Here is a 14740-nt window from a genome sequence, read left to right on the forward strand (position 1 = left end):
CTGGTGCACAGATTCATGCACATTGAAAGGAAATTAATCAGAAGAAAGATTCGTGCAGTAATTACGTTACTGCAAAAAATTACATGTCAAAATAATATATATAATATTTATAATAATAAAAGCATAATATGCTAATTAGACTGGACAGTCGAATGACCTTCCAGACGTCCTTCCAGACGACCTTGCAGATGAAGCCGCGGCTGCGAGGGCAGAGGCAGCCACCAGGGCTGTGAGGGCCAAGCTCCTTGCATGAATTTTGTGCATCGGGCCTCTAGTAGTATAAAATTAAAACACACATGCGATTGGTGCCATTGGCACTTTATATGTATCACGCATGCGTGAGTCAACGGTTATTTTAAAATTGCCAGCGTGCGCCATATCTACCGGTCAGTCGGTTGGGTGGTTGATGAATAAATTGCAATGTGGTTCATGTTGAATGTCAACAAAAGCAGCCAAATTCATGATCGACAATGACAGATCGAAACACACTTGTGTGATTGGCACCAGCAAGAGCTTTACATGTATCGCACATGCACAAGTCAACATTTATTTTTAAATTGCCAGTGTGTGTCATATGTACTGGTTGGTTGGTCAGACGGGCGGACGGTCAGTCACTTAGCCTTTTATATATATAAACTAGAGACCCGGTGCATGAAATTCGTGCACTGGGGCGCGTGGGGGGGTGGGGTCCCTCAGCCTGGCCTGTGCCCTCTAACAGTCCGGGAGCCCTCGGGGGATGTCCAATTACCACGGAGGCGGGAGAGGCTCCCACCACCACCACTGCGCTCACAGCCATGAGCCCAGCTCAGGGCTTCTGGCTGAGTAGTGCTCCCCCTGTGGGAGCACACTGACCACCAGGGGACAGCTCCTGCATTGAGCGTCTGCCCCCTGGTGGTCAGTGCGCATCATAGCAACTGGTCATTCTGCTGTTTGGTTGATTTGCATATTAGCCTTTTATGATATAGGATTGTACAGCTTTTGTGGTTTCATTCAGTCTTCATGGGCATTGGTGTCCTGTCCTTTTAGCCTGGTTGATTTCTATTCAACCTCTAGATTTCAGTCCAAGGTCCTGTCTTAGGAGAGTTTGCCACACACCTCACAGTGCACCCCTCAGCTCCGGACACCCCATCACAGTTGGTAGTTTTGTGTTTGTGCATTTGGATGTGTCTTTCTCCCACTGGATCCTCTGAGGGTAGGACACCTATTGCTTCCCAGACCTTCAGCAGCTCCTGGGCCATTTCTGCGCTAGATAAACATTTGACCCTTTCATGGCACAATATCGTTTACGTGTGGAAGTAAACGAGGATTTTGAGGACAAGTAATGTGATGAGATTCTCACCATAGGGATCTATGCGCAAACATCTGTTGAGCATCGACTTTGTATGAATGCTCTTTGATCTGAATGAGTGACACAGTCAGCAAGGGAACTGGCCACCCGGAGCCAAGCTGAGCAGGACCTGCATTTCTGAATCATCTCCATCCAGGCATCTGTCACTTAGTTCAATTTCCAGGTTGTAGATCAAAGAAAATATTTTATTTCCTACATACATGCTCTTATGGAAAATAGCCTTTGGGGGCCTCACTGCCAGACAGACAGCTGTGACTAGGGCAACAGTTGCTTAAAGAATTTCCTGGACAGTAAGATTCTGCATATGTTTGTTCCTTTCAATATCATCACACTATAAATGTGGAGATGCTTACATGTTGTAAGAGAGAAAGGGGGAGAGGATATGTAAACATACATATAAAACAAGATTAAAATCTTGGAAATGTTCATTATTTTTGAAAAATCAGGTCATCATTGGCTTTCTTGAACAGTATTTCTGCAAAATGCAGGTAAAACGGAAGAGCCGTCGTTATGAAATCTAGTGTGTGCAGCTCACGGGCCTCGTCCACACGAAGGTCACGTCCCTTACCCTGAGTGGAGCCGTCGTTGGCGGGTTGGAGTGTATCATAGATGGAACATGGGAACGAGATTTAAGTTTCCACCCTCTGTTGTCTATATGCTTTAAAAAGTTTTGAAAAACTCTATTTACTTCAAACATATAATCTTGTCAACATTTCTCCTTTCTTAAGGAAAAAGGATAGAAAATGTGTATTAGCTCATACATATCAACGTTTATTATTTTTTGATAGATTAAGAAGTCATCTTCCCTTCTAGCTCACTACTGATATATAGTAACAAATAAATGTAGTCATTTCCCCAGATGCTGTTGCATTGGGCACACTTCTTTTTATTTTTAATTAAATTTTTTTCTTCAACTTTTTTTGACCCTATGTTTGAGTCTTTCCTCCAAATGGCGTTTGGCTATTTGCTCAAAGCAAATTCATTCACAGAAGGCGATTTGCTGTCACTTGGAGAGGCCCCCCAGGGACAGTGACCAGCCACTGGTTCAGGGACAGCGGGGCCTGCAGGCTCAGCGGCCGGCTCCCACCCCAGACCAGCTCAGGAAAAGCTGCAGAGGTTTTGCATAAATGTGGCGCTTCCCTAGCTGTCGGCTCTGAAAGGAAATGGTAGTGGATTTTCCTGTGATACTTTTTATAGAATCAGGTTTATAATTGTATACTCACACCTGGATTTAGGGATGTTTGAAACCGTCTTACACACCGTAACCTGGGCAATATCCCAGTGCTACTTGGTGTGAGCGTTTGTTTCTAAACAGTGTCTGCTTTTATAAGGGACTGCCATGCAGTAAGCACCTCATTCGAGGAGAGACAGACAGAGACCTGGCGGGTCAGGGCCACCGGCCACCGCTCGCTGCCCTGCCTGGGTAGGCTCTCTGCGGAGCGCGGCCTCCCTGCTCTCTCCTCAGCTCATGGGCCAGCCTCCCAGCCTCCTCCCTGCCCCGCTCCTTCCTGCCTCACCTGCTCGCACTGATTGGAACTGCCCGGCTCTGCCCTGGGAAATATGACTTCTAGAAACGCCGTCTCTTCCTTAACAGAAGCCTCTGTTGGCGAGGGCTGGCTCCAGCAGGAAGCCATGTTGACAGAAAAGGATGGAAACATGCTCTCAAGTGCCGTGAACACTCCAAGTAGCAGGAGGTTAATTTTCTGGACATAAGAAAACGCACAGCTTCAGAGTAGCAAGGGCCAACTGAAAACATCCCTGAAAAGCATAAATACAGCCCTAGAATGAACATGGCACATAGAGTGTTCCATTGTCAGGCCGTTTCTTTTTAGAAGGCGGATGACAGGATTGTAAAAAAGGCATTTGGAAAATATTCTTTCAAGCCGGACTTGTCATTGCAAAAACTCGAACAAAACCGCAGGCCTGTGACCGCTGTGCAGGGCCTCCCGTGGCCTCCGTGGCTGTCCATGGCCTCCTGTGGCTGTCTGTGGCCTCCCGTGGCTGTCCGTGGGGGCGGGCAGGAGTCACACGCGGTGAAGCTGAAAGTGGACGCTCGTGGGCTGCCCCGCCCTCCCCCGTGGAAACGTCCGCAGTCAGTGAGGCCCATGAGGTCCCTGCTGACTCTCCCTCTCGCTTCGGGCATCACCCCGGGCACCCCTCTGCTCCTCTGCCTCAGGCCTGAGAGTCTGAGCGGCTGAGGTGACAGTCAGTGAGGCCCATGAGGTCCCTGCCGACTCTCCCTCTCGCTTCGGGCATCACCCCGGGCGCCCCTCTGCCTCAGGCCTGAGAGTCTGAGCGGCTGAGGTGTCGCGGGTGGTAGCTCATCCCAGGCTCGGGCTCTGTTCCTGCTCCGCTCCCTGCTCCCACTCGCCTCCAGCCCCAGGGACCCGGCCCTCGCTGGCTCCCCTGGGGCAGGTGTGAGGGGCAGCCCCCCTCCAGCCCAGAGCACTGCATGCAGAGCCGCAGCCGACGCCAGCCCGCGCTGTCACCCGCATCCAGCTCGGGACCATGTCACGTTGGCAGGTCTTCTTGCTGCAAGTCTGATCGGCTTTGGGAGCCACCGTGGCCAGAAGCCTCTCCCGTCACCCGCAGGGTCTGGCTGAGCTGCTCTGCCGGCCTCGGCCAGTGGACTCGATGCGGGGACGTCCGGGGCGGTGGCTCTCCTGGAGACGGCGGGGGCCGGAGGGGAGAGAAGAGGGAAGGGGAGAGAAGTGTACATTAAAAATGCAGAACACGGATCTTTTCAAAATCAGTGAACAAGGGTGAGGTCACCTCCTGTGATTTGGGGCTGCCCTCCTGACAGGCCGCGGTTTCCCTCCATAAACTATTGTCAACGCTTTTTTCAAGACAAGTCCAGCTCCTTAATCGTGTGATGGTAATAGCTGACGTAAGTTCAGTTAAATGCTGTTAGACCTACATAAAGTGAATATGGCATCGTTAACTTGAGTATTTTATTACTGGGGAAATTGTACGGTTTTCATTTTTAGCTGTACAGCGCCACCTAGTGGATCTGTGTTCATCAGCTTTTAATATTTAGCTGCCTTTGCTGCTCATCACTTCTCTAAAACACAGACTCTGTGCAAGATTTCTGTGGCAAGACTTTTCTTAGTTACATAGCTGCCCAGACAAAAACACAGAGGTTACACGCCTCCCTGCGGGATCCCGGCAGGGTGTGCGCATCGCTCTGCGCACGGTGCTTGCTCTGAAATCCATCGGTGAGCATTGCCCTCTGAGCTAGAGAGAACTCTTACTCGTGATGATTTCCCCGCTGTCCTCTCTACGCCCAGCTAAACTGCTGATCACATCATTGCCTGCTGCTGTGTTTAATGTCCTGGGCCATAGGCCCAGTACCGACTGCACAAATGTTAGGTTGCCTGGGAGAATGGCAGGGAGACTTAGGAAACTGATACTATCAATAATAATAAAAGCGCAACATGCTAATCAGACCGGATAGCCGAACGACCTTCCAGATGCAGGGGGCGGCAAGGGCCGAGCCCCTTGCACAAACTTAGTGCATCGGGCCTCTGATATTAAAATAAGAAAACTTCCAAAATTGCGTTAGTATCCCAAGAAGTTACTGGTTGATACGTATTGTTGTCTGCTCTTTCACATGGAAAAGTAGCCAAAAGTGTTCTGTTCTGTTCTGTTCTGTTTTGTTTTGAACTCACTTATTTCATCTTCACACTGAGCCCATTTCTCAGTGAATTATATTCTCTCTTGTGGCCTCAAATCCACCGTGATTTTATTATACGTTCACAAAAGGAGACACTTTACCCAATTAGAGCATCTTAATTAAAATTAGCAGCCCTGGTGATCCAAACACAAGCACAGGACCAGCCAGCGTGGCTCCCTCCCCTGCTCAGCTCCTGCCTGTCCACGCTGGGGGCCCCGCCTCAGGAACGGACTGCGATCGCCATGGGGGTTCGGTCCAGTGTCCGCTCTGTCCACTGAAGCGAAGCGCAGAAAAGAGGGAGCAGGCAGGAAGGCACTAGAGGCCAAAGGTTTTAAGCACATTTATTTTAAAAAATTATAAAATCTGAAAATATTCCTGAAGCAAATATGACATAATGTCCTTGATAAGGAAAAGACCAGCTTTTGGGGAGAATGTTTGGGGAAGTGTGATGTTTACAAAAAGCGGTGGACACTACAGGGGAACCCAGCAGAGAGGGGAGACTGGCTGTGTGAGCTCCTGCTCACTGCTGGGGAGCTCAGCAGCGTCTGGAGACGGAGCAGCCTCTGCACAAGCAGGCGCTGCGCCCGCCCTGGGCCCCCAGAAAACAAACACTTGAAAGCTTTTAACATTCCTGGCGGTCACCTCGTTGTCTGAAGACCTTCCTTACCTATCCATCACCTCGTTTCCCAGAGAGAAGGGGCAGAATGCGGGTGAGCTTCCCAGCCGAGCAGTCATCACTGGACTCGTTCGTTCCTAGACTCCATCTCCAGGTCTGCAGGCCCGCATCTGCCAGGCCTGTGATGTTTAGGTGTCAGTTGCAGACAACTGCACAGTGATTTAGGCTGGGCCTGCCTTTGAGTAAATCCTAGCAGCAAGCATAAGGTTCATCTTTTTTTTTTTTTAAATATGTTTTATTGATTTTTTACAGAGAGGAAGGGAGAGAGATAGAGAGTTAGAAACATCGATGAGAGAGAAACACGGATCAGCTGCCTCCGCACATCTCCCACTGGGGATGTGCCAGCAACCCAGGTACATGCCCTTGACCGGAATCGAACCCGGGACCCCTCAGTCCGCAGGCCGACGCTCTATCCACTGAGCCCAACCGGTTTCGGCAGAATAAGGTTCATCTTGCTTGCATTGCCTCTGCTTTGCCTAGCAAATAATTGCATCCGACGTTGTCCCTGCAGTCTCTCAGGGCGTTGGTGGTGGCCTTCCAGTGTTTTGAAAATAAAAGGACGAGAAGAGTAGACTTGACAGGAATGCATACAGATTGCAGACTTTCTCCCAAACTGAACTCTGAAAGCGCGTCTGGTCCTGGAGGCCGTGGCGCAGGGCAGACGGCAGCCCGAGGGCAGCTGATGGACTTGCTCTGACCTCCTGCTCTCCCTCTTCCTCGGCTGCCTGAGGCTCTCTTGTACCTACAGCTTTGTCTGCTCCCCCCCCCCCCCCCCACTCCTCGCTGCCTGCCTCAGGACAAACATTTACCACTTTATGCCTGTCACACGAAAAGCATCTACAGGAAAGCGTTGTTTAAGTCACTGCTTGAATGTATACGTGTATTTAAATCAGATTCCTAGCGTGTTTTAAAAATCTACTGTACTTCTCAGCTTCTAACCATTAGATTCCACCAAAAATCTGAAGGATAGATTCCTTCCTTCTAGATCATTTTTACAATAACATTTACAGTAACAAGTTAGCTAATTTCAGAATCTGTATGAATAAAGGCCTCTAGAAACTCAAGCCTATCACCTGTCATTAAACACCCTCTCCTGAGCTGAGTGGTGCCGAGGGAGGAAAGGTCACTGTGTGGTGGGTAACAGTCACCCCTCACCAGCAGTTCGTGCCAGGCTAGTGCTCTACACTGAACGCGCATTTTCCTCTCGTCCTCCTCACAGCCCTGCCGTGGGCAGCAGGGCTCTGCCCATGCAGGGGTCAGAAGAGAGAAAGGAGAAAGTCCAACCCATTTCTCGATTCCTCAGGCAGGCTTTGGGGGAGGGGCGGGAGAGGCAGAGGGAAGGATTCTGAACTTAAAAACATTTTCCCTTGATTCTTTCCTATACTCTACTAAATCTGTTTTTATTTTTATTTTCTTGCTCTGAGATCTCACAACTCATTTTTGAACGAACGCTCAGCAAAGGGTTAGCTTCACAGTGAACATCTGGGCAGGGGCAGAGCACCTCTCGGTTTTCTAGGATGAGCGGAAGTGGCCTTCTGAACCCCACCTGCCCCCATCCCCACCTGCCTCCTGCTCTTCAGTCTCCACTAAAAGCAGTCTGCTCCTTGTGCTTCTTTTTCTTTAAAAAACAAACAAACATATAGTTGATGTGCCAAATCCTGCAATTCTCAAGCGTTTCCATAATGTCCTCTTTAGGGGCTTTATAACAAGAGCAGCCTGTGGTTTCAGCCTGAAGCCGGAAGAGCTGAGACGCAGGCAGACTCCGAACGCTGCGCCTTTCCACTTGAGCTGCACGTAAAGGACGCGCAGCGGTTTCACGCATGTTTACGAGGAAGAAGCCGTTGGAATGTTTATTTTTCGGTTCTGGCAGAGCGTGCCCGGCCAGAGAGAGGGCTGTGTGAGGCATGTGGCCTGGGCTGAGGGCAGGCAGCGGCCCCTTGCCGGGCTGGTGAGCGCACGTGGAGCTCTGCGGAGAGCGCGTGTGGCCCGGGCGCTGTGTGCGGGACGGGGAGACCCGTCCCTCCTTCGTGCGTATCAGTGCAAACAGCAGATCGGTGCATGGGGTTGAGGATGGTCGTGACACAGTAGTGTTAGTACCCTTTTTCATTTCTGTCTCCACACAGGTAATCATACACCCACATACGTACATAGATACATGCATGTGCGTGTGTGCTGATAAAAGGCATTGATCTCGTTTCTGCTGGGGTGTGGCCTTGAGTCCACGAGGCATCAGGAGGGGCACCTGGCTGCCCTGCTCTTCTGTGGCGCCTGGTAAGGCCTCACCCAGCGGTTCTCTTTCACTTGCTCCCTGCAGACGCCCCTCTACCTGGTGAACCACGGGGAGGCAGGGCCCGTGCGCTGCAACCGCTGCAAAGCCTACATGTGCCCCTTCATGCAGTTCATCGAGGGCGGCCGGCGCTTCCAGTGCGGCTTCTGCAGCTGCGTGAACGAAGGTGAGTGCCAACGTGTGAACGAAGTGAATTCCAAAAACTAGAAACTCCTGCACCGTACACCCCAACACGGCTGCTTGGAGCCCCCCCAGCTCAGTGTCGCCAAGTGGCTGCTAAGGCCTCCCGCTCGTCCCGCATCTTTGCAGACATTGGCTTCCCACATTCCGAGACCCACGTGCGCATAGGAACCTGTAAACTCTCTAAAACAAAATGGCCGTCATGCAGCAGGAAAGTAGGAAAGTCAAGCCTCAGAGGTTATTTTTAAGTCCAACCCGTGCAATCCCATTGCAGTCCACATGGTAGTTCACACCTGGAAGCTGCACTGAGCTGCTGGTCTAAAACAGAAGGCATAGCCACCTCTGTGGGTTCCCAGGAGGAGGTCAGTGGGCATGGGGGGTCCTGGCGCTTCTAGCCAGCCCGCCGTCTCGGAGCAGGGCTCGCTGCCCAGATGCCAGGCCATATTTGTGCAGGCGCTCGGGGACTCCTGGCTGCTCCAGCTGCTGGACGGCCTCCAGGCCCTCGCCAGCGCGAGCCCCTCAGCCATTCGAACCGAAGCCAGAGTCCCGCTGAGATGGGAGCACGCGGTCTTTCCCTAATACAGTCATCGCCGCCCCGCGGCCCAAGCAGGAAGGTGGCCGTGCGCACCCCGCGCGGAGGCACCCTCGTTACCGGGTAACAAATACTGTAGCTCTCAGTCCAGTCCCAGTGACCACCGCGCTTCTGTTAGGTGTGCTGAAAGCTGACATGGTTAGAAAGCCAGCACTGCTTTTCAAAAGGCCATGAAGGAGGGACAGCTGGGCCTTGGCCGTGACCATGAGAGCAGTGCCTGCATCCTGTTTCTCTCCAGTGTCCCCGTCCTAACTGTTCCTTGTCATCAGCAACTTGTAGGAGGTCAGGAGGGGTTTTTTAGAAACGCTTTAAAATGTGGGTCTTTAGAATATATTACATTCCAGCTTCAAATACTTGTCCCCTCCTACTAACTCTGTTCCTCCCACAATAAATTTTGAGAACTTACTACATAGTCTGTGTTATAAAAACAAAAGACTTCCTTTCCCGTTTTGTTTTGTTAGTCCCGCCGTTCTACTTCCAGCATCTGGACCATGTTGGCCGGCGGCTGGACCACGGCGAAAGGCCAGAGCTGTCGCTGGGCTCCTACGAGTTCGTGGCCACGTTGGATTACTGCAGAGTGAGTGTCCCCGACGCAGTGTTCGCACGCGTGTCCAGTCTGCGTGGATGACCTTCACGTGCGAAGAACTGACAAAGCATGCCGGTGCCACGGGCGCAGAGCACGCCCCAGGCTGGGGACACGCAGAGGTAGCAGCACACACTGCAGTGGTCGTTTTATAAAACGCGCCAGACACAGAAAGCAGTGACTTCATGCTGTGTCCCCTCCAGGCAGAGCACGGGGGTCCTCAGTGCCGCCTCCTTCTTTGCTCTGTCATCTCATGCCATAGGCCTCACTTCCAGGCAAAGGCCCGCAGGGTGGGCTGCAGACAGGGACATGTTTCTGGGCTCCCGTCTCTGTTGACCCCATGAGAGCAAGAGAGCAACGGCCCTCAGAACCCCGACTCTCAGCAGCTGGGGATCCCGGCCTTGGAATATGGCCCTGCGGCTCCCCCACTTCCTTAATCTAAGGCATTAAGTTGAGGGATGTAAGCTTCCTTATAAGACCACTGATGGCTGGGCCCAGACCACCACCAGCGCTGTCCTCACTTTACAGAACTCGACCTGCTCTGATCCGCCCCCCCTTGGAGGCTCTGTGCTTTGTACACGGTCATCCTTGTGTTAGAGATGCCCCCCCCCCCCCCCCCCCACTCCTGCTTCCTCCCGGGCACCTGGCCGGGCTTTTGTTTACGTGGGTGGGTGTGTGCGTGCACAACAACTGTCTCTGACGTCATCATGGTGGTCGTTCACTATCATAGAACTTGGTCCGTGTGTTTTAGCAGTGACCCCTGTGGGTTTTAGATCTGTGTCTTCCCTCTTCATAGGTTCCAATCTCCCTGGGGACAGGAATCTCGTCCCAGTTAACTTTGTGGTCGGCCACGGCGTCTGGCACAGGCGGGCCGTGGCCCAGGGGGTGGGATGAGTGAGTGAGTGAGCGACTCTGCAGGTGCGTGCCTGTTCCCAGGGCTGCTGTGTCCCTTCTCCGGGCGCAGTGATGGTGGCATCAGCATGGGCACCTGGCAGGGCTGGAAAGTTCTCCGTGACTTGAAGTTTTCTTGTCACCAGTTCAGGTTTCAGCGTGTGTCTGCAGTGCCACGTGTGCACCTGAAGAAGCAGCCCCTGACCACTCCCTGCCTCCCTCCCAGAGAGGGCAGCGCGCAGGCCGGGGCGAGAGAGAGCCCCCGAGCTGAGCGCTGCCGAGGGTTCGCAGGCCCCGTCCGCTCAGTGCAAATACAAAGCACGTTTTCCAGCTGGAAGCTTTTCAGCTGCTTGGATTTCAACATGTTTTTAATTTAACGTTTGCATTTGTTTTAGTGTTTTGTCTGGGTTGTTTTTCTACAGCACATAGAACTGGTTATAAAAGGTTAACGCTTTATTAGTTCAAAATGTACCACTTGAACATAGTTTGGGGAATGTAAGAACATTCTCGGTGCAAATGCTTTATTTCAGGGAGAAAACGTGTCCTAAAGCATCGGCTGCCTTGGGGGAGTTTGCTTTCGGACGCTGTTGATGGGAGGATGCTGGGCGGACATAATGTCCTAATGAAATGTGATGAAGCTGTCAGGACTCGGGGGCAGGATTTACTCGCTGATCTTTGGAACCGTGGCATAAATCTAACTCTGTCTGTGTCCCCAGTCCTCTGCCAAGGCCACAGTATCTTGATTTTATGCTTTTTTAGAAGAAACTAAGCAGAGAGTCAGATCTATTTCTGGGAACAAGAGTCTCCGTATTTTAACCCCTGTTATCTGGAGTGTCCCAGGTGTCTGACCAGTGGGAAGTCTCCGCCACAGGCAAGGAACCGAGCAGAAACGGGGCGTCTGGAAGTTTGTGTGAGCTGTCTTCCTCTTACTATTCCAAGTGAGGCTCATGATAGAAGAGGCCGTACGTGCCTTCCCGTTTAATTGTAACTTAAATGTACATTAAGTGTCACCGTGAGCTGCTTTACAGATTTGGATGATGGGAAAGAGCTTATTTTATTTATATGTGTATGTTTTAACGTGTAGAACTTAAAGGGGAATTGCAAGCTCACATTTCCCTATTCACTTCAGTTTAGTTAATACCAATTTACAATTATTTAACATTTACTACGTGCGACGCTGTGCTCCGTGCTCTCTGTTCCGTGTGACCTCCTCACGGGGCACCCTGCGGTGAGCACAGCGTTGCCGGGGAAACTGAGGCTGCAGTGTAAGTACCAACGTGGGTCACACGTACAGAGAGTGACGTGGCCGGACCACAGAGGCTTGTCCCCTCTCAGGCTCTGCAGAGATGCGGACGAGTCTTCACAGACCGACCACGAAGCCCCTGGAGAAGAGGCCCCCGCGCTGCCACGTGATGGACAGCCTGTAGGAGTTGACGGGTGGTGTCTGCATGTAAAGTGCCTGAAATTAAACGCTCATTCCAAGCCAGCCTTCATTTCTAAAGGAAAACATCGTTTTCCTCTTAGTTTTACTTCACTTTGACATTCCTTTGGCTGCCTCACTTGGCTCTGTGCTGTGAGAGACCAAAACTAGCCAGATAATGAACCTGATCTCAAGGTACTCGCCCTGGGTAGGCCTGGCCAACCAGATACAAGTGCTGCACATGCTGCAGGTCGCATAGCCAGGTGCCTATGAATGCGCACCTTGGAACTCAGGGTGGGAGCCAGGGTGGGGCTTGAGTGGGTAGAGCAATGGGTTAAGGAAGCCAGCGATGAAGTCATTACAGTTTCTGGGCACAAGATGACAGAGTTGGATGGGGAAGAGTAGGGATGCGTGAAACGTGAAAGGAGCATTTTGAAAGAATTAGCCCGTGGGACTCAATGATGGGAAGGAAGGGAATAGTCAGATCTAACCCACGTCTCAAGCTTTGGGTTGGCGTGTGGTGATGTCATTGATAGAGAAAGAGGCGTGGGAAGAGAATGTCACTTAGAGGAACGATGAAGTAGCTCTGCACACACGGGAAACGAGCTACAGGAAGCTTTCTGTAGGAACGTGTTCGGTGGCGCCATGGAGATGCTGGGCCAGGCCGGGGCGGGGGGCACGAAGGCGTTCTAGTTTAATCGATGGGAATGATCGTTTTCATTCCATATGCATCAGCATAGGTCTATGTCCGAGGCAGAGTAGGTGGAGCCAGGAGTGATGTGCAATAAATGCTCACGTGCAGAGCAGTAGATTTCGTTCACTTGTTTGTTGGTCTGATTTTGGATCTGCCAAAGGATGGAGGCTTTCAGGTTCATGATTTTTTAAAGTCCTGTTACTTTTTTCTTATTTATTTCTTTTTTATTGATTGATTGATTTTAGAGAGGGAAGGGGAGAGAGAAATGTTGATTTGTTGTTCCACATATTTCTGCATTCGTTGGTTGATTCTTTTTAAAAATATATTTTATTGATTTTTTACAGAGAGGAAGGGAGAGAGAGAGAGTTAGAAACATCGATGAGAGAGAAACATCGATCAGCTGCCTCCTGCACACCCCCTACTGGGGATGTGCCCGCAACCCAGGTACATGCCCCTGACCAGAATCGAACCCGGGACCCTTCAGTCCGTAGGCCGACGCTCTATCCACTGAGCCAAACCGGCCAGTGCGTTGGTTGATTCTTATATGTGCCCTGATCTGGGATGGGACCCGCAACCTGGCAAATCTGGATGATGCTCTAACCAACAGAGCTACTCCACCAGGGCCTTTTTCTCTTACTTCAAATGAAGAACTTTTACTAGAAGAATGTTATATCTAGCCTTGTAGTGCTTATAGAATGAATCAGTAAGATAACCTATAATAATAAAAGCGCAATATGCTAATTAGACCGGACGTCCTCCCGGATGTCCTTCCAGACGAAGCCGGGCCTGCAAGGGAAGCCCGGGTCCTGGGCGCCTGCTGGTGGCCAGAGGGAAGCCCGGGTCCCAGGTGCCAGAGGGAAGCCGGTGCCAGCAGCCGGGGGAAGGAAGGCCTACTCTTGCATGAATTTCGTGCATCAGGCCTCTAGTATTGAGATATTATCATTAATTTTATAATTAAAACAATTAAAGTACAACTTTTTAGACATTTCTATTATTTATTACTAGAAGCCAAGGGCGTGAAATCATGCAGCCCCGCCCACCCGTGCTGGTCTTTGATCGTTAGGGCGTTAGGGCCACAGGCCTTTTATAATATAGATAAAGTTAAAATGAAATTAGCCTTACCTCTTTATTTTTTCTGTTAGTGTGAATCACTAAGTCATTGCCTGAGGCTCTTTTCTAAATATTTGTGTAAGGTCGGCTGACACATCCCTTCCTCAGTGTTGGACCCCAGCCAGTCGAGGGGCCGCAGAGCGTCTGTGTGGCAGCTGCTTTGTGTTAAAGTGATTATTTTAAACAGAGAAAAGGCCACGCCATCCATGCTTTATCATAAAGACGTTGGAAGTGGGAAGCATTTAACAATGTAGTTTAATTTTTAAGTACAATTAAGTTGAGAATGGTGATCTGAAACTAATGCAATTTTACTGCAGATTCAAAGACAAGAACTAATTATCATGTGTCCTCTTTTCTGGCACCATTTGGGGTTCATCTTCCCTGAGGCAGGTTGTCAGCGAGTCCCCAGCCCGCTCCCCTGGGCACTGGCAGCCAGAGCCACCAGGTCTCGGGGCTCCCAGCAGGATGCTCCCCAGCATGTGGGGCTGACCGGGTCGGGCCTGGAGAGAAACAGCCTTTGCCGTTTATAGCCTGAGACTGGGATGGCTTAGTCCCTGGCCACGGCCTGAGTCGTGAGCGAAATACCTGGTGGCCTCCGAGTGCTGTGTCATGTGACCATTGCTCTATAATCGTTTCTGTCATTTGCTTCCTGCAGAAGAACAAGCCTCCCAACCCTCCCGCCTTCATCTTCATGATCGACGTGTCCTACAGCAACATCAAGAGCGGGCTGGTGCGGCTCATCTGCGAAGAGCTGAAGACCGTGCTGGAGAGGCTGCCCAGGTAGGCGCCGCCGCGCGTGGAGTCGGCACACAGGCTGGGGAAATGTGGTGCGAGGGACCATCCCACCTTTATAAGCTCGGAGGGTCCCGTGGGCGGGGGAAGCGTGGGAGCCTGCTGCTCATTCTCCAGGCGTAAACCAGAGGTTGCTGGGGGTGGTGGGAGCTCTCGGCCCAGGTTCCCTCGCCCTCCGATGGGCCTGTGGCTCTCCTGCCGCCAGGGCTGGTGCAGGGGAGCGGTGGCTGGTAGAGTGTGCAGACTCGGCTAGGGTGGGACTGGCCTGGTGAGAGGCTCGGAGCAGGCAGCCTCCCGTCATGCGTGGGAGACATGCTCAGGACACAGGCTGAGGCTCAGGATACAGCCTGCACCGCCTCAGCACGAGCACCCTGTCTGGAAAGCGATGCTTGGGGTGGGTGCCCGCCGCCTCCGGGCCCCAGGTCCACGGGTGGGCAGAGGAGTGACTGGCCCGGCAGGAGCAGTTTTGTTTGTATCCGTGACAACATTCCTGA

The 14740-nt window shown here is 51.5% G+C and overlaps 1 protein-coding gene across 1 annotated transcript in view; it reads left to right on the forward strand.

The window, feature by feature from the left end:
* Window positions 1-14740, forward strand: part of SEC24D (SEC24 homolog D, COPII coat complex component) — a 61560-nt gene that overhangs the window by 22995 nt on the left and 23825 nt on the right. Inside the window, exons 8-10 of the mRNA XM_005864571.2 lie at window positions 8012-8150; window positions 9218-9333; window positions 14110-14234. Of these exons, the coding sequence (XP_005864633.1) occupies window positions 8012-8150; window positions 9218-9333; window positions 14110-14234 (380 nt within the window). The remainder of the gene's footprint in view (window positions 1-8011; window positions 8151-9217; window positions 9334-14109; window positions 14235-14740) is intronic.

The sequence above is a fragment of the Myotis brandtii genome, unplaced genomic scaffold, assembly GCF_000412655.1.
Source record: "Myotis brandtii unplaced genomic scaffold, ASM41265v1 scaffold1888, whole genome shotgun sequence".
NCBI classification, from domain to species: Eukaryota; Metazoa; Chordata; class Mammalia; order Chiroptera; family Vespertilionidae; genus Myotis; species Myotis brandtii.